Source organism: Python bivittatus, unplaced genomic scaffold (genome assembly GCF_059951505.1).
Source record: "Python bivittatus isolate LINGU-HERP-01145 unplaced genomic scaffold, Pbiv_v1 ctg000440_np1212, whole genome shotgun sequence".
In the NCBI taxonomy this organism is placed as follows: Eukaryota; Metazoa; Chordata; class Lepidosauria; order Squamata; family Pythonidae; genus Python; species Python bivittatus.
The window spans coordinates 1,001,851-1,020,389 of NW_028277063.1; the positions used below are offsets into that span (position 1 = coordinate 1,001,851).

An 18,539-nucleotide genomic window follows, 5' to 3' on the forward strand; every position below is an offset into this window, starting at 1 on the left:
TCAAGTACAAATCGCTACCCACCCTGTAGATTTTTAGGAAAGAAAAAAACAACCATCTGAACTATTTTGCTGTTGCTCTGCAACATGCAGTTTGCCATTAGTCCCCCACAAATTGGAAGTGCAATCCTATCTTAAATTAAGCCTAGATAGAATGAGAGGAAAAGCTTTGTTTCAACGTGGCTTTGAATATCTGCACCACACAAGTACAAAAATGGCATCGTGCCTTGGGGGTTTGCACCTAAAGGATCACAGATTTAATATATGACAAAAAGAGTTTATGGTTGTGAAGATTTCTTGGAACTCGGTCTGGTAAAACATCCCTGCAGGCAGAGGTTTTGCATTGCCAGAAGGGAGAAGACCCAACGTTTACTTTTCCTAAAACAAACTCATACAAATCAACTAAGCTTGTGAAAATCCACTTTATTATGTCAGCATTCTTAATATCAAAACTTTAGCAAGCAGAATTGTATTTTTGTTCTTTAAGGAGGAACAACAGACTGATCAGCCAAAAGCGACGGAGAGTTATGCACACTTTAAAAGACTAGCAGAACTACTAGTGGCAAACCCTTTTCCATGAACACCCCTCCGGGATGGGAAGATGGGGGGAAGGAAACTAGCATTGCATTAAGTAACTTAGGTTAAGTAACTTGCACTGGATTAAGTAACCTAGAACTTTTCTGCTCGTACAAGCCCAGGAGGTCCAACCCTTCAGGGAACCTGTGTTTTCAAGGCGTTGGCTTCGCTCTTTCGTTGCAGCAAATCCCCCGTGTAATTGGGCACCTCGGGAACGTAATCCAAACAGTAGCGTCCCCCCAGGTGGGGGCCACAGACCAAGTGGTATTGGAAATCCAGGCGGCCGTGGGTCAAGTAGCAGATTTTATTTTGTGGTTTCCCCGACTGTAGACTCTCTTTGCACGAACCCAGCTTTTGATGATGCTGGAAGAATACGTAGTTATCTTCATCTAGGACTTCAATATGGATCTGGGTGGTTTCCCCAAGGACTGTGATGTCTCCCACATCAAACTGCATGTTCCATACTGGATTGTTGTTTTTACGCACAATAGGGGTGGAGAAGGATTTCTCCTTGAAAATGACCTTGACAAAAGCATCTGTACGGGAGAATACATCCCCCTTCAGATCGTAGGCCCGTTGGATGGTCACCGTGAGTCTGGCTAAGCCTCGCTCCCGGGAACAACACATGCTATCGGTGATGCTGGTACTGGGACACACGCAGGAGCAGGGATCTTGAATGCTGCGTTGGGTGCCAGGAGGACAAGGCTGGGTGCAGTTCCTCCAAAGGGCCCTGTCTTTGATATACTCGGTCACTGCCTGCTGTAAACCTTCCCGCTTTGGGTCACCCTTAGGCACCAAAGTATGGATGGGCTGCAGGGAGTAAGAGAGGAGGGCGGGCATAAACTTGAGGTCTTCCAACCACTCCTTGTAAGCTTCAGTATTCTGATCCTTGGAAAAAAGCAAGTCAATGTGTATGCCCCCTCCCACAACTTCAGTATGACGCTCCTTGTAGGTCTGATGGAAGTTGCCTTTAAAGCTCTTCTTTTTCTTCAGCTCTTCACATACACTATACGCTGCATTGGGTCTTATGCTGCCTCCACTGATGCTGATCGAGGCCTCGATGTTAAGACAGTCTTTGACTTCGTCGGCAGTCACTCCATCCAACACCGTCTTGCAGACCTGCAGGGCGGTCACGTCCCTCACACGGCCCCCCAACTGAAGGTGACTGATGAAATGGGTCCCGTAGGTTCCAATAAGCTGGTGATATTCCAACTGGGAGTCAGGTTGGTATTTGGGAGGGAGGTTGTTCAGGGCACGCTTGAAATGGTCAGTGAATTTCTCCCAGTGGTTTATACCAAAACTACAAAACAGGGGGGCACAGCATGAATAATAAATAGATAATGTATGATCTCAATAATAAAAATAATTAATAATTAAAAAACGCCCCTGAGTCATGCTTGACACCAGGTATCTTCACAGACATGGAAATACCATTTTCTTGGTAATAATATAGACGTGGTTGTTTTCTTCCAGGTGCCTAGTCTGCTGCCTTGGAATTCCCTAGTCTCCCATCCAACTGCTAGTCAAGCCCAACTCTGCTTAGCTTCCTAGCCCCCCAAAAAAGTTGACCAAAGGCTACCACCTACTGAATTAACCTGCTGAAACTAAAGCCATGATTTTGATCCTCCATTGGACAGAGTTCTTCTGTTTAACCCAGTATCCTAAGTGCCCAGCTAAATGTGTGCCTCTGAGAAGATCCCAAGCACAACTGGTGATCTACAAATGCCCTCTTTCATTCCAAAGGAACTACTGAGGCTAGATCTATCATGAGTTTGGAAGTCCCTTTAAAAAAGGGAGAAACTTTAAGTTGGGGGCCACTCTACCAGAGATGTATGCAATGTCTCCTAATGGCAATATATGACTATTCCTATTTGAATATTGTTTAGGAAATCATCATCATCATCATCATCATCATCATCATCATCATCATCATCATCTCTTATTACTAGTATTATTTCTTACTATTATCACATTTCTCCTAATCAATGTGTTTTAGACATATCATTATCTTGTCAAAACCCTTATAGGATTCTTTGATCTTAGTTTTATTCCTTTTAATAAATTGATTGTGATTGTGAGTTTGATGCTGAAGGTTATGGCTCTTGCATCTAGAGCAAGTCAGGGCAAGGACAGAATTGTATAGATTTCCATTGGATTTAGAGCACTGTTTTTCAAACTCGACAACTTTAAGATTGTGGACTTCAACTCCCAGAATTCCCCAGCCAGCATCTTAAAGTTGCTGCGTTTGAAAAACACTGGTATACAGGGTTACATGACTGATCTCCCATTAATTTCATTCCCACCTTGGCTGGCAGGAATGTCAGCCTTTATGAGAAAAGAACATTAGCCAAATCCCGTAGGTTTCCACTTCCCCACGACTGCTCTTTCCATATTCATGCCCTGGTCACCTCCGGGTTGGATTACTGTAACGCGCTCTACATGGGGCTACCCTTGAAGAGTATCCGGAAGCTACAGCTGGTGCAGAATGCGGCGGCGTGGACAGTTCTCAATGCCCCTAGGAGGGCACGTATAACACCACTGTTGCATGAGCTGCATTGGTTACCAGTTTGTTTCTGGGGTCCAGTTCAAGGTGTTGGTCATCACCTTTAAAGCCCTTCATGGCACAGGACCAGGTTATCTGAGGAACCGCCTCGCCCTGGTCATTTCAGCCCGCCCCACTCAGTCCAGCAGAAGGGGCAGGTTGCAGACCCCACCAGTCAAGGAATTCCGATTGGTGGGGTCTAGGCAGAGGGCCTTTTCTGCTGTAGCTCCCGCCCTATGGAACATCTTGGCTCCCGAGGTCCAGTGTGCCCCCTCCCTCATGGCCTTCAGGAAAGGGATTAAATCCTGGCTCTGCCAGAAGGCCTGGGGGCCGGATGGGGGCCCGCACCTGTGGAGATGGCTGGTGGGGTGATGGGTTTGCCCCCCCCCAGCATCTTGCAGGTTTTTAGGGCTAAAAATTATAGGAGGTTTTTAAGACATTTATTATGCCTTAATATTATTAATATTATATTATTATTTATATTATTATTATATTATATTATATAATTATATTATTGTTATTATATTATTATATATTATTATTATTATTATTATTATTATTATTATATTAATATTATTATGCGGTGGCGCAGCGGCTTAATGACACTGAAAGTTGCCGGCCAGAAATGGTCGACGCTTCGGCGGTTCGAGTCCAGCCTTCACATTAACAGGGTGAGCTCCTGTTTCCTCCCCAGTTCCTGTCAACCCAACAGTTCGAAAACTCACGTGAGTAGATAAATGGGGACTCTCACTCCGGTGGGAGGAAAAATGCTGGCGGCGCCTTGCAAAAGGAGTCAGGAGCAGTTGCCGGTAAGCGCGAAACCGCGCTCGCCCAAAAAGGGCACGAAGCAACGGAAACCCCGCCTCCTGCGCTTGCCAGCTGGGCTCTGCTCTAGGAAGGAGGCTCTGGCAAACCACTTCCGAAACAATTGCCTTGAAAACTGCAAAGGACTCGTCCAAAGCAGTCACTGCAGAGTCGGTAACGACTGAGCGCAGATAAAAAAAAAAAAAAAAAGACATTTTTAATACATGTTTCTTCTTTAATTATTTATAGATTTTACCCATTGTTGGAGGGACTCGTGTTTTTTTTCCTTTTTTATTATTGTGAGCCGCCCAGAGTCACCCGTTGGGGGAGATGGGCGGCATACAAGTTTGATAATAAATTAAATAAAAATAAAATTCATCACCTGTAGTAAGAGCAGGTCACCTCATGGCTTGCAAAAGTATACTTGTCCTGGCTACTCTTCTCCATGGTGAAGTCAGCCATCCTGGAGTGGGATCCGGCCAAAGCCACTTGGCCCTGAATCCCAGGTTGTATCGGCACATCCAGTCCAGCCTTCCAGTCATTTTTCACATCGGCTGCTGCTGCCTGAACCACACCGATGCCAGAGCTCTGTAGGGAAGTGTGGATCTTCCTCTGGCACGCAGCTTTAGCTACCCAGTCAGTGGCTGCCAAGGGAAGTCTCTGGAGAGGCTTCCCTGGCAGAAAAGGGTTCTGGCACAGGGTGCAGGTGCCGTTAGCTCTCTGCCACTGATTCAGATCCAACATCTTGGCCTCCTTCCTCTCCAGCGTGGTGATGTCAAAGCCTTCTCCAGCCAAGCTGTAACCAGGCACAAAGTTTTCATTCTTCTGGCATTCCTCAGCTGTGCTGATTTGGCAATGGGGAGAGACCCCGGTCAGGAAAAGGAGGAGGAAGGGAAGCTGAAGGGTGAAGGCAGCAAAGATGGGCTTTGCCCCCAGCATGGTTGATCCTACATGGGAAAGAAAAAGGGACTGTCAACTTCAATGGAAAAGATGCATTGCAATTTAGATCACAAAGTGAAGCTGCTTTCCTCAGTCACAAAGTTGTGTGAAGAAGACACCATATCCCTATAAGTTGTTTAGGGGATTTTTCCCCAATGCAAGATGCAGGAATGGACGCATTTTTTTAGGAATGGCTACAGACATAGCTGTAGGGGATAGGTATGGGCAGAGGGATACCTGCAATGGCTCTCTGGCACTTTCAAGTATCAGAGGCAGTTTTCTTCTGAGCAGTGATTCCTGTTGAGTCAAAGCAGGAGAGATGTTCTTCATTACAGTACTTCTTCTGGGCTTCACCGGAGCACTTCATGCTCCATCTTACATGGAGTTAGAAGCAGGGGACCAACACAAATTAAACTTGGTCCGCACCTAGGGTCTCCCTTCTCAATTTCTTAGAAAAACCAACCAAGATAACTTCTTGCCTATGACAGCTAAATTAAGACTTCCTATTTAGAGCTAAAAGGATTCTCCTGACATGTCCAAGAGTTTTCCACCCCATTTATTGCATTGTTTCCTAGCTGATGCTGGCTGGGGGTACTGAGATTTGAAGTCCCAACACCTCAAAAAGGTAACAGCTTGGGGAATACTACTACATTGCTTAACTAACAAAAGTTAACCTGGGGTGCAACTCCCAGGTATGTTCCATGTTTACAGACACGTGCAACCCCAAACCAAATTTTGAGTCTGAATTTACTGCTGCTTCATGAAATGGTCCTAAATTTGAGATTCTCAAATTTGAAATGTTAGGTTTCCTTAATAGAGCATCGGAGGTGGTTTTCAAACTGTTCTCTGCCCCCTTCTTTTCCTCCTTTTTAACCTTTATCGTATTCCTCAAACATGCTTTCTAAGAATACATTGACGAAAACTAGTAGGAGAGAATCCATTGCTTTTCAAAATTTCAATCCATTGAAAAAAAAGTGGGAACTTTCAAGGAAATGCTACACTAAGGATGATTTTGCCATTCTGAGAATCCTAACTATCCTTTTAGAACAAATTAAGTTTACAGTCTCTCAGGTTGTGTTACAGAGTTTGAAAGTGCAAAGCATAAAATTCTCAGAAGAAGCTGGAATCTGTTTCCTGAATACTTTTTCCCCCTTCATTCTTAAGCTGAGCAGAAGCAATAAAAAAATATATTAAAGGCATATTATCAGACCCAATTCCCCTGTTTTTCCTCCTGACTCTTCTGCTCAGAGAAACATCAGATAGCCATACGCTCCATACCTTCAGCTGTAGCTGGAATAAGGTGAGTTCTAAGTGTGTTCTTTTTGTCCCTCCGGCTGCATAGGATTTGTATGTGTCCATGGACATATCCTTGCACATTTTATAATCCATCCCCCAGTGATGGGATGACTCAGTTATTGATCTGAAGGATAAAACTTTATCAAAAGTGTGATTCTGAGGGTTACACTCTTACCAACTTCACACAATATTAAGGCTTTTATTACTGTAAACATTTGTGGGGACAACAGCAGAATTCACACCTCCACCCACATTAAAAAAGCCTTGTTGTGTTATCTTATGGTTCTTCAAGGTACTTCCTTCTTACTCCCTATTCTGTATTTTTTTAATAACTTTGTAAGTAGGTTAAGCTGAGAGGATGCAGACTAGCCCATAATCATGCAGTGATCATGATCATGGCTATTTGGCAAGATAGACTTTGATTTCCAGAGCTCATATATTTTAACATCTGTTCTGCTCTCGATGCAGCCAAGACTTTGCCTAAGCTATTTGAAAAAAAACTGGCTTGTAAAGATACAGAGAATTCATTTTTCTCATCTTTGTCCACTAGACTACTCCACTAAGTATCAGGCTAGGTTTGAAGGGCGCGACAGGAGAACATTCATATTCCCTAAAGATCTTCACCTTCTCCCAAAGATGCCCCTCTTGACAATCTGCTGGTGATGAGTGCTTGTTGTGAACAGAGTACAGTCCATCCTGTTGTACTTTCCAACATGATCTTAAGCACAGTGTAGATCAGTGTTTCTCAAACCTTGACAACTTTAAGATGTGTGGACTTCAACTCTCAGAATTCCCCAACTAGCATGGCTGGCTGGGGAATTCTGGAGTTGGTCCACACATCTTAAAGTTGCTAAGGTTGAGAAACACTGGTGTAGATAATACTAAGCTTCTCATCCTGGTGGGATTCAGTGTCCATGCAGTTACCCAAACAAGGAGGTCTTAGGATTTCAGATTCACCACAACAATGGTGGAACTCTCTCTCCTAGTGTTTGACTGCACTCACACAGTATAGTACACACTTGATTCAGGATTCTGTTTGGGTGTACTGGGAATTCTGGCTACATTCTTATGAACAGATTACTCTCTGATCAACTTTGGACTATTACCTAATACAAACCTGTGCAGGAAGGGAAGACTGGTTAGAATAATCTGATCCAGGCACCTGATGGACCTAGTTGGTTTCCTCTGAGCACATGACACTCTTGAAGCTTTGGCTGATTTGTAGCATAGAGAGACAGCCCAGGTGAGGGACACTGGGTGTGTTCACACAACACACTGAGACACAAGTTAGCCAGCCATGGTTTAAAAAAGCATCTTGCAGTATCCTGGCCAGTATGATTATTTTACGGATTGAATAAAATATTGTTGGATGAACCTGTAAAATTGGGTTCAGTTCTATGCTTAACTATGGTTAACCATGTTGTGCTACTACAATTGTTATCATCCCTCGTATTGAGCCCAATCAACTCCTTGACTCAATGGGGTCTGGGAGACAGAAGCAGTCGTTAAGATAATATCTGGAGCAGGAACAGGAATATGAATCTTGGGATGAGTCAGATGGAGTATTCGTTGGCATTCATTCAGAGACTACTGCACATCATGGAGGCAGCAAGTTAGGCAAACTCCATCATGCCCACAGGACATCCAATGGCAATGTTTTTCTGCACTATGTACCTCCACCTTTATCAAGATGGTGGGGAGAAGAACCAGAACAACTGGTACTTGAAGTGAGCAAATTGCATCGCTCTTGTGAATAACATGGACTGGATCCACCTCCACCTGGAGCAGGCCGCATTGGCCCGGATCATAACGATGCAGCCTTGGAAAGTCTGGCTGTATTATTTTGTACTCTTTTCAGTGTCTTGAGAAAGTGGAAAGCTGAGGGCTCCCCTCTCCTTTTTCTACCTTTCCTTTTATCTTGGGTCACCCTTACCCAGCATGGTGATTGGACAGGCTACCCTAGTTTGTCCTCAGTCTCAGAAAAGGTTGCTTCCTTTTTATCACAGAGTCCCAAGTGTTCTCTATGATACTTTGGCTATGTTTTCACAGCATGCTTAGGACAAAAACTTCATTAAGGGGCATTCCCCTGCCTTCCTTTTATCCCCCTGCCCCGCCCCAACAACACACGGCTCCTTTAATCCAGTTTAGGGTCATCTACACCTGAAATAGCCACCATTGGTGTTTTCAGAAGCAGGCCTTGGAACCAAGGCTTGTGCAGGTTACGACGTCTGGATTTGGGAACTACAAGAGAGCGGCTGATTTAAGCGTGGACGGTGATCACAGTCAGAGCCCCGTGTAATGGAATAAAATCGTGGAGTGTGTGTTTATTGACCAAGCTTTTTCACAAAGTCTCTTGTGCAGCTTTTCAGTGGCTTATTGTTTCCACACCAGCAGCCACAGAGCTTCAGAGAAACTGTAGAATTTATTCTCTCATTGTAATTAAGGAAGATAGAGATGAATAACGCAGACCACGGAGTAAGAAGCTGTCATGATTCACACAGTTTGAGCACAGGAAAAAAAAACCTCTGATAAGCCAGAAAAACTCTTAAGGCCAACATCGACAAAATAAGAGTTTCCTGCTTGGTCAGTTTTCCTACCATTCTGACATCCTGATGTCACTACAAGTGTGAGGTTTTGCCTCTGGGGTTTTTGAGAAAAAGCAGAAGCAGCGAGGGTACCCTTCCCCAACAGGGTGCTCTCTGGATATGTGAACTTCAACACCCAGTAACCTCCTGCCAGCATGACCATTGCTGAGAATTCTGGGAGTTGAAGTCCACCCAACTGAAAGTCACCCCATTTGGAGATGCCTATGCAAACTGGTGCCCTCTAAATGGCAAGACTGTAGGAGATTTTTGTGCCAATTGCTAAACATTGGGCCAGGACTAAGGGACCCTCCTGCCACAGAAATGTCCGAGAGTGTACCCTATCTTCCCTAAGCCATCCCATTGAGGATTGCCAGGTCATAATGTTGCAATGACAAATTACACCAAAACAGGATGTCCCAGTTAGTTACTGAAACTGTGTCTCTGACACCCACCCATTCCTTCCTGCCTGCCAATAGTACAGAGTCCAATAGAAGAGAATATCTGTAGCTCAGGGTTGAACTGTGGAGTCCTTGGTGCTCTCTGAACTTGGCTGTTTGCTTGCAGACATTTCATTACCCGACTAGGTAACACCATCAGTGCTCATCCATTCTGTTTTTGGGCTCTATGTGTACCTTTTGCCCATCTTACTTTCTCCTTGGTTCCTCCTGTCAACCATCTGCTGATTCTCCCATTTTATACTGCACTTCCTATTCCATTCTCTACCGCTCATTTCCCCATCAGATGACAACAGTTGGACAAACACCGCATAGATGGATGCATATCAGCCAGAAACCCTCCAACAGCTCTTCTCATCAGAGTTGAAATCAAAGATCTCTCTGAAGAACCCCTTTTCGAGGAAGACTGTCTTTTGAGGAAAATTGACTTCTGGCCCAACAGAGGGATTCATCTCTTCTTGATTCCATCTCTCCCTTTCTCTTTTCTTCTGGCCTTTCTTAACCACAACTAGCATGGCTGCTGGTGAGAAATGGTGGAAGCTATAGTTCAACAATACCTGGAAAGTCACGGGTTCCTTATATCTGGCCTCCACATCACCCCCTTCTTCCTACCCTCTTGCTTCCACCATTCTGTTCTTTAATTTCTCTGCCTCTCAGAATCTCCTCCCAAGAATCCTATGGGTGGTTTAAACCCCATTCATAGTAATAAATATACCTTCCCTCAGAAAAGATGCTGGCAGGCAGCTTTGCTCCTGAGCAAGTGAACCTTCCCCCAAGCAGGCCAACCAGGGTTAAGAGGCTTCACAGTCATTAATGGATGGTATAAGGGCCAAGACTGCGAGGTCTTGGAAGGGTAGTGGGAGAAGAACAGGAAAGCAGGAAGGTTCCCAGACCCTCTTCTCAGCAGTCAAGGAGGCTTTATTGCCGAGAGGCTTTTGATTGCAATGGTATAGAAATCTAATAAATACAGAAATAAAATAAAACTTAAAATGAAGTAAATTGCAATAGGTGAGATAAGGAGAATAAAAGATAAGGATTCTGTTCCCCAAGCCAAAAACTGGCACCTCAAACATGCAATCCAGGGCAATTTTCCCCTTTAAAAAAAAAGGCAAGCCATTTATTTTACTCTGTTCTTACAAGCAGGGAAACCCTTGGATAGTTCGTAAAACTCTCCTGGAAGGAAAGATAGTTGTTCTTTGCTTCCTCCCTTGATTTTCTCAGTTTGATTCTTCTTGCCTTTAAAAGGACCTGGAGGTTTTTTTCTTAAAAAAAAAAAACCCAGCAGATCACAACAGATGCAGAAACACCTTACAGATGAATGTGTATCACCCTGCAGACAGCAGAAGCACACCTCCACACACGCACAATCTCACAAGATACAGGCCCCTTTTGCCCACCAAAGTTTCAGAAGTATGAGTTTGGTTTGAAAGGGTAGCCACACACACTGACTGATGAAGCACGCCTAGCCCTGTTTGGAAAGAAGTGCTAGAGAGCCATGCTGGATAGGAGGCCCTGAACGAGTGCAGTCCACACATTACGTCAACGAAGCAAGACTGTGCATTCATCAAAGTACGCAAAGGGCTTTCAGCAGCCAAGCTGGCTCCTTTTTCGCCAATCACAGGCAGGGCGAGGGAGGGAGACGGAGCTTAAGAAGGTTCTGTGAGGGGGTCAGGCAGGCAGTCTGAGGGAGAATCCTTGTCAGTCTCCGTCCCGTCGTCATGGGGATGGAGATGAGCAGGGAGGAGGGATTCGTAGGTCGTGATGGTGGCAGTCATCACGGTTTCGTCGGAGCTCCTGTTCTCTAGGGCCACGTGGGTCTTGAGGTGCTTGCGCAGGTCCGAGGCACCCAAGAAGGCTTTAGAGCAGTGGGGGCAGGCGTGGGGGCGGACCCCCGAGTGGATCCGCTCGTGCTTACGCAGGCCAGCCCGGTCCGAGAAGCCTTTGCCACATTCTGGGCATGGAAACGGGCGCAGGCCGGGGTGCAGCAGGCGTTCGTGGCGGCGCAGTTCTTGGGTGGAGGCAAAGGCCTCCCCACACTCCCCACAGGCAGGCACCACAGTGGCGACCACGATGGCGGACGGGTCACTAGGGGGCGGGTCCTGGTTGCCCAGGGAGACGGCCTTGTCATCGCTGTTCTCATTGCCATGGGTACGCTCATGCTTCCGAAGGCTGGACGACACCACAAAGGCCTTGCCGCAGCGCCCGCACTTGAATGGCCGCTCGCCCGAGTGCACGCGGTAGTGTTTGGTGAGGCTGGCCCGCTCGGCAAAGCTCTTGCCGCACTCCCCGCACTGGTGAGGGCGCTGGCCTGAGTGCACTAGCAGGTGGCGCTTGAGGTCCCACGAAGCCACAAAGCTCTTGTCGCACTGGGAGCACTTGTGGGGCCTCTCGCCCGTGTGGATGCGCTGGTGCATGGCCAGGTCAGCTGGTTGGCGGAAGGCCTTCCCACACTTGTCACAGGCGTAGGGCTTGAGGCCCTGGTGGGCTCGCTGATGCCGGCGGAAGCTGGAGGGGTCGCTGAACATACGCCCACACTGCGGGCAGAGAAAAGGCTTCTCCCCGGAGTGGGTCCGCTGGTGGCTCTGGAAGGAGGACAGCTGGGTGAAACCCTTTCCACAGAGGTTGCAGCGGTACGGCTTGTGGGCTGCGTGGATGCGCTGGTGACAGGCCAGTGACGAGGAGCGGGAAAAGGCCTTTCCGCAGTCCTGGCACAAGAAGGGACGTTCGCCGGTGTGGGAGCGCTCATGGTTCTTGAGATCTTTCAGCTCTGCGTATGTCTTGTGGCAAACCTCACACTGGTAGGGGCGGAGGCCAGCGTGGGTACGGCGGTGCTTCCGGAACACTGAGGGGTCAGCAAAGCGCTTGCTGCATTCACCGCAGGAATATGGCTTCTCGCCCGTGTGGGATCGCTGGTGAATCTTCAGCTTGGAAAGAGTGCCGTAGCCCTTGTGGCACTGCTGGCAGCGGAAGGGCAGGTCTCCAGTGTGCCGGGCCATGTGGACTCTCAGGCAAACTGGCTGCATGAAGGCCTTGCCGCATTCACGGCAAACGAAGGGCTTTTCACCGCTGTGGCTACGGCCATGGTTACGCAGCTCAGGGGCGGTTTTGTAAGCCTTGGCACAAAGCTGGCATTGGTATGGGCGCTCTGTTTGGTGGCTGAGCTGGTGTTTGCGAAGTTGAGCCCGGTCAGGAAACTCTTTCCTGCAGTTAGGGCAAGTGAGTTTGGCAGCTACACCATCCACAGTGCCAGCCACGTGGGACTTTAAATGACGCAACACCCGTGGCACGCTAGGAAAAGTCTTGCTGCAGGTCAGGCATCTATAGCGCCGCCCAGATTGGACGTAGCCAGCCTCTTCATCTTCATCCTCCTCCTCCAGCTTCACTTCCACACCCATTTCTCCTTCTTCTGCTTCAGCCATCTTTCCAGAGGATGCTGCCTGAAATACACATCGGAATTACACTTACAAAGTTGTCTCATTGTGTGGTTTATAGATAGAGGTGAGAGATGGACATGTGGGTGGCATGTAGCCTCCTGGTTAATTTGTGTGGCCTTTCCAGAGCCCTTGAAGGTTTGTGACTGAACTTTGTTGCTTTCCTTCAGTAACAAAACATCCCAATAATACCAAAAGAGGGGGAAATTATAGTACAAAAACAGCAACTATACTGTCCAGTTATCCACAGGACTATTTTCATCTCCCTCTAACTAGCCCCACCACTATTACCATATGGCCCCCGGTCAGAAAAATATGGCCAAATCTTGCCCATCTTCTGGACCAAGCACTGACCTCAGTTCAAACCCTCCTGAATGGTGAGGGTTACCTTGGAGTATTCATGAGCTCTTCATCCAAGATTCCTCTTTGGATTGCAACAAGGGAAAAAAGTGGGAAAACCTAGCGCATTCCTGCATTTTTTGGAGGACAGACGGGTTCCAAACAGGCAAGGTTTTTTAAAAAGGAAGCTTTTTCTAAAATTTGCAACCAGTCACAAACAACGGTGAGATTTTGAGCAAGTGGTGCGGTGAACCAGTAAGGATAAGGGGGGGAAACTCCCTTATGTCTATGTGCGCTCAAGCTCAAAGGGAACAGCAGCACCAAACATCCAAACTTATGATTATTTGGCACTACAGAACCTTGAGAAGGTCAGGCTTGTTAAAAAAACAAACAAACAGAGTTTTCTCCTAGCTGAATTTCAGTCCCCAGTTTCCTGCTTCAGGGTCAGAGTAAGCACATCAAAAATGGGACAGGAGGTCAACTGTTCACAACTCAGAACCTTCTCAACAGAGGCTCCTGGCTCTTATCTGGGTCTTATCTTCAGGCAGCAGCTGAGTGGCAAACAATCCCTGCCCATTTAGGCATTTCCTTTTCTCCAGTCTGAAAAGGCCTATCCATTTATTGGAGCTGGCTTCTCTCTTACAAACCTCCAAGTGTGTTCAGTTCAAAATCAGCCAGCATATGATGGGGCTCAGCTAAAGAAATGTAGGTGCCGGACAGAGCCAGGCAATTAAACATCCTCCAGGTGATGGACCTTCCAACCCCAAAGACATTCTGGAAGGCAGCAGAGACATTCCCTTTTCTTTTAATCTCACAGAGACATCTGCTCTTTAAACCTGAATACATGAGCAAAGCAGAACTGTATGCTGTGGGTGTCTGTGTGTGGGAACAGAGAGAGGTAAAGGAGAACCAGTAGTGCAGATAAGCAAGGGAGGAAGTTGGCAGCTTCATTAAATCAGTATTCGCAGAGCTGAGATAATCCTTACTGAACTTCACTGTCAGATGGGGATGAGGAAATTCCTTGTTCTAATGGAATTAGCAACTTCCCAAGGATTGGGGACCATAACTCATACCCAGAACAACCTGGAGGGTGACAAGCGGAAAGATGGTGATGTCACTAGAAGGCTGTAACCATTTTGGCCTATTTGGTAGGGATGGAGTATGGATGAGGATGGGACAGTAACCTAGGAAGCTAACTGCTCCCATTCCACTTTTAAAAAGCTCTGGAATTTGGTGGCCAAATGATTGCATTTTGGCAGTGCAATATTGGGAGATTGTGGGGCAGGGCAAGTATTTAGGGGTGGAAATTGGAACAACTGAGAGATCTGGTGTTCCTATTTTCACCTCCACTTTTGAGAAACATCATGCCACCAAAATTGGGGATGTTACTGGCCATATGTATGGCATCAGGACTGTCCCCTCCTGAGTTAGGATCTCTAGGATCTCTCTTCCCACCTTTTGGAGGGAAACAATTTTGAAAGAGAAACAAAATTAAGCCACAGGAACAGACAAATCAAGAAGGGTATGGCTCTTTTGTACAACTCAACCTCACCGCAACCTGGTGGCTTTTACAGGCTGTGTGGAATGAGCATGATGGGGGTTGTAATCCAACATGTCTGCAAGGTGCAAGACTGGGAAAGCTGGCATCATTTTTGAAGGGTTCAAGTGGGAGTGAGATCTATTCTGTAAATTTATATGCAAATTACACAGGGAGTACATATGGCATCAGAATTTTTATGATGCAAGACTTTTATGAAATGTTGTTTGTAAGGAGTGTGTAACTGACCAAAAATAAAGCAAAAGGGAACGAACACAAATCTACTTTGGATTCCAGAAATCAAATGTAAAAAAAAAAAAAAGTGTGTGTAGTTTAAGAGGTCAGCATCCATAATTGGGGGGTGAGGGGGAAGCAGGTGGAATAGGCTGCTTGTTTCCTCTACTCTGCAAGAACAGATGGTGGGGAATTTGCCTATTCTTTGCAAGATGGTTGGATTTAGGATCTGGGGAGAAGCAGAGGGGGAGGATAAGAAGGCCGTCAGATGCAGACATAGCTAGAATAACAGGAGATAGAAGATTTTGGAGGAAGGTAAAATAAAACCACAAGCCTCTCGCAAGTGGAGTTCCTGGAATTCTCCAAGCAGAACTGCAATTATTCATAAGCTTCCTTTAATTTGGCTTTGAAGAACCCAAAACCTGGGGGTGTAGCAGAGCCCTTAGAGAAAGATGGCAGGTGCGAAAGCATGGCAGAACTGTTTCCTACCAGGAGGAAAGACGAAGGTTTGCTGCTGGATAATAAACAACAGCAGCAGGAGGTTTGCCCAGGGTTTAAAAGCACCCCCAAATGCATGTCTAGAGATAGGATACTTAAGAGCATGCAAGGGTGCCTCTGAGCACAGCTGGAGTAGTGGCAGGCGGAGGGGAGGGAGATATCACCCCTGATCTAGCAGGGAATTTGGCAGTGATGCCATGACATTGGAAAGGCGGGTGTTTCTTGTTTCTCTTAGAAAGGTAAAATAGGACACAAACCTATAGAAGGTTTAACACAGTTATTTTTTATTTTTATTCTGGTAAAACCCCTCAACACTTATTTCAGTCTTCTGCTGCCAAATTTCATTTTCATGGTTGGCCAGGCAGTGCTCTGGGGGCTGAAAAAAACTGGGCTGGGCAGGAAAGCTCAGGGGCCAAGGTCTGTCCAGCCGTGCTGTGGGGCTCAGGCCAACAAGCCCACCGGCACAATTCGGGCAGCAGAATTTACAGATATTCCTTGCAGGCCAGCTCAGGCCTCTCCCTCTCAGAAAAATTCAACTTACCTTGCCCCAAAATCATGCTCCAACCCCAGAACTCAGAAAAAAGAAAAGAAAAGAAAAGAAAAGAAAAGAAAAGAAAAGAAAAGAAAAGAAAAGAAAAGAAAAGAAAAGAAAAGAAAACACAGGTATGGAACAACAGTGTAAGATGGAATATAAAAGGCTGCACAATCCGATCTAGAATGACAACCAGATTATTTGGAAGAAGAGAGCGAGCAGAAGAAAAGCAGAAGCAGGGTGAAACTGTACGAATCTATGATAATCATATCTGGCTGGTCTCCAAGCTCAGGGCTTCTTGCATTAAGATGTTCTAGGCCAGCCTTCTCCACTGCCCCAGATGCATAGACTACAACTTCCATCACCCCAAAGCTGCATGACATCACTGCTTTTCGGTCTACAACTGCCTTTAACAATCTGGTCCCCTTCAGTCGGGTTGGACTATTGACTTCCGTCATGCCCAGAGTGGTTGGCCTTGTAAGACCTAAACAGGTCCCAACTATCTATTTATCAGGCCCAATTCCTTTTTCACTTATCCAGCCCAGTTCAGCACATCTGAGGGAGAAGCACTCATGCTGATTTGGGGGGGAAACTGAGCATTTCCCTGAATGAAGATGTACTTTATGACGAGTTCCATGTCATAACATTTTCTATGGCTACTCAATATTGATTAATGTATTCAGTGAGATTAGACAGGGTCTTTTTTTTTAAAGTAAGCTGTAACATTATTCGTCAGCAGATGGAAAGCAGGGGGTGGACAAAATACCAGTCCTAGAATAATTGGCAATTTAGAATCAAGGCCAGCCTTTTGCAAAAAAAATAGAGCAAACCCTTTCTCTTTATCAGCAAAGAGATCTGAAAAGCTTTTCTGTAATTTCCTTGTTTCCTTTATTTATTTACCTTTTCTCTCAAAGAAGCCCAGAGCACTTTATGAAGGAGTAATAAAAGCAAAATTAAATAAAACAAAACACTCAATATAAACCAACAATTCTTAAAATAATGCAAAAATTAAAAACAACGTTCACTTTTTTAAAAAGCCACTAGAAAAATAATCTGGTCCTGGATCGGCCTTTTTTGATCGTCTAAGGACAGTGTTGTCCAAACTTGGCCACTTTAAGATGAGTGGACTTCAACTCCCAGAATTCCCCAGCCAGCATGGCTGGCTGGGGAATTCTGGGAGTTGAAGTCCACTCATCTTAAAGTGGCCAAGTTTGGACAACACTGGTCTAAGGAGAAAACATGGTGGCCAGCCATACGTCCCTCAGGATAGCGTTCCATGCCAGGGGTGCCACCGCCATGAAGGCCACGCCCTGGTAAACGGGGGCCATGAGCTGGACGTCCCCGGATGATCCTAGTGCAGGGGGTTGGATGGCACGGGGGACACAATCACGTAAGTGGGCTGGGTAGATTTGCTGTTAAAAGCAATCCCAGAAGAAGACGTTATGTGCTGTCTTTTACGAGGGCTAGAAGAAACGCTGCTTCTTTTCCTTTAAATAAACGGAAGGGACAAAGGAAGGCCGATCGACTGCTTGCACCCATTTGTGTCAGCGGGCTTAGAACCGCCTTCCTCACCCGGGTCCCCCCGATGCGTTCATGCGCTATAATGCCCAGTCCGCAGGGACAATGCCCGGGAGTTGCAAGAGCTGAAACTCGACTGGGGAACGCTGCTTCTTCACTGCCAACATAGTTTCCAAAAGGGTGGGTAACTAACTAACTAACTAACTAGCTCGGTAACTCTGCCAGTCGGCCGCAGCCCAAATCATTGCAGCGCTTTAAGACCGACGCGTGCCTGATCCCGCCGGCTTTCGCGGCCAAGATCCAGCGGCCTCCAAAGCTGATGCGCGCCAACCGCGCCCGCAACTGCGGCATCGGAGAGACCTCGGTCGCCCCGGCCGAGGCGCAAAGGTTCCCGGCCGGCCGGAGACCCGTCTGCAAAATGGCTGTCTCTAGGACCGAGAGACCCCGAAGGGAGGCGGAAGGCCAGCAGCCCGCACCCTCTCGGCTTTCTGCCGCCGCCGCCGCCGCCGCCGCCGCCTCCCAGCAGGCGGTGGGCAAAGGCGACGCCGCCGCCGCCGCCAGCAGCAGCAGCAGCAGCAGCAGCGTTAGTAGCGGCTCTTTGCATCCAAGCGAGAGGTGTCTCTGGAGACCCCCGGCAAAATGGCTGTCTTTAGGACCAGCGGACAGCGACCTGCGAGGCGGGGAGAGGGCGCATCAGGGCTTTGCATCAGGACCAGCCTTTGGGTCCTCGGGGCGCTTGTCCTTCCAGCGCGCGAGCAGCAGGGCGGAGCGGAGCAGAGCTGAAGCCCCGCGGAGCAAAGGCGCGCGCGAGCGGCGTGTCCCCCTCGCCCCGGCCCCCCTTACCTGCTCTCTCCTTTGTCTATGGGCTTTCCCCTTTCTCTGCGGCTCCATGAGGTGGAGCGCTAGGACCGCGGAGGAAGGAGAGGAAATGGAGGCGCGGGGCGGTCCGCCAGCAATTAGCTGGAACTGCAGGGCTCCCCCCCCCCGCTCCTCCTCCTCCTCCTCCTCCTCTTCTTCTTCTCACTCCGGCTGGAAAAGCAGCGGCTGCATTTGAGGCGAAGGGAGGAGACCTCGATTCTCGCCTCGCTGGCTTAGGAGGAGTGGGGAGCGAAGGGGGCAAGGGGAGGCGAGGGACGGCAGGAAGTGTGGCATATCCTGGCACGGCGAGAGGGAAGCGGGCAGGCGTTGCACAAAGCGGAAGTGTGGCGAAGACGCCCCGGGGAACGATTTGGCGGGAGCACCAGCGGGGGTGTGGC

The 18,539-nt window shown here is 47.4% G+C and overlaps 2 protein-coding genes across 4 annotated transcripts; both read right to left on the reverse strand.

Moving 5' to 3' along the window:
* Window positions 1-414: 414 nt before the first annotated feature.
* On the reverse strand, window positions 415-18,264 carry LOC112541350 (perforin-1-like). Of its 2 annotated transcripts, none has more exons than XM_088142573.1 (3): window positions 18,127-18,264; window positions 4,302-4,866; window positions 415-1,873 (listed from the first exon to the last, which is right to left on the reverse strand). In XM_088142573.1, the coding sequence occupies exons 2-3, from the start codon at window positions 4,856-4,858 to the stop codon at window positions 709-711; spliced, it is 1,722 nt and encodes a 573-aa protein (XP_087998699.1). In that variant the 5' UTR covers window positions 4,859-4,866; window positions 18,127-18,264; the 3' UTR covers window positions 415-708. The 2 variants fall into 2 exon arrangements, with proteins under 2 accessions (XP_087998699.1, XP_025026198.2); XM_025170430.2 differs by lacking the exon at window positions 18,127-18,264 and adding an exon at window positions 6,137-6,800.
* On the reverse strand, window positions 7,714-18,248 carry ZNF668 (zinc finger protein 668). 2 transcript variants are annotated; one of them, XM_007434071.3, is made up of 2 exons: window positions 18,127-18,248; window positions 7,714-12,631 (listed from the first exon to the last, which is right to left on the reverse strand). In XM_007434071.3, the coding sequence occupies exons 1-2, from the start codon at window positions 18,172-18,174 to the stop codon at window positions 10,841-10,843; spliced, it is 1,839 nt and encodes a 612-aa protein (XP_007434133.1). In that variant the 5' UTR covers window positions 18,175-18,248; the 3' UTR covers window positions 7,714-10,840. The 2 variants fall into 2 exon arrangements, with proteins under 2 accessions (XP_007434133.1, XP_087998698.1); XM_088142572.1 differs by lacking the exon at window positions 18,127-18,248 and adding an exon at window positions 16,666-16,678.
* Window positions 18,265-18,539: the final 275 nt, after the last annotated feature.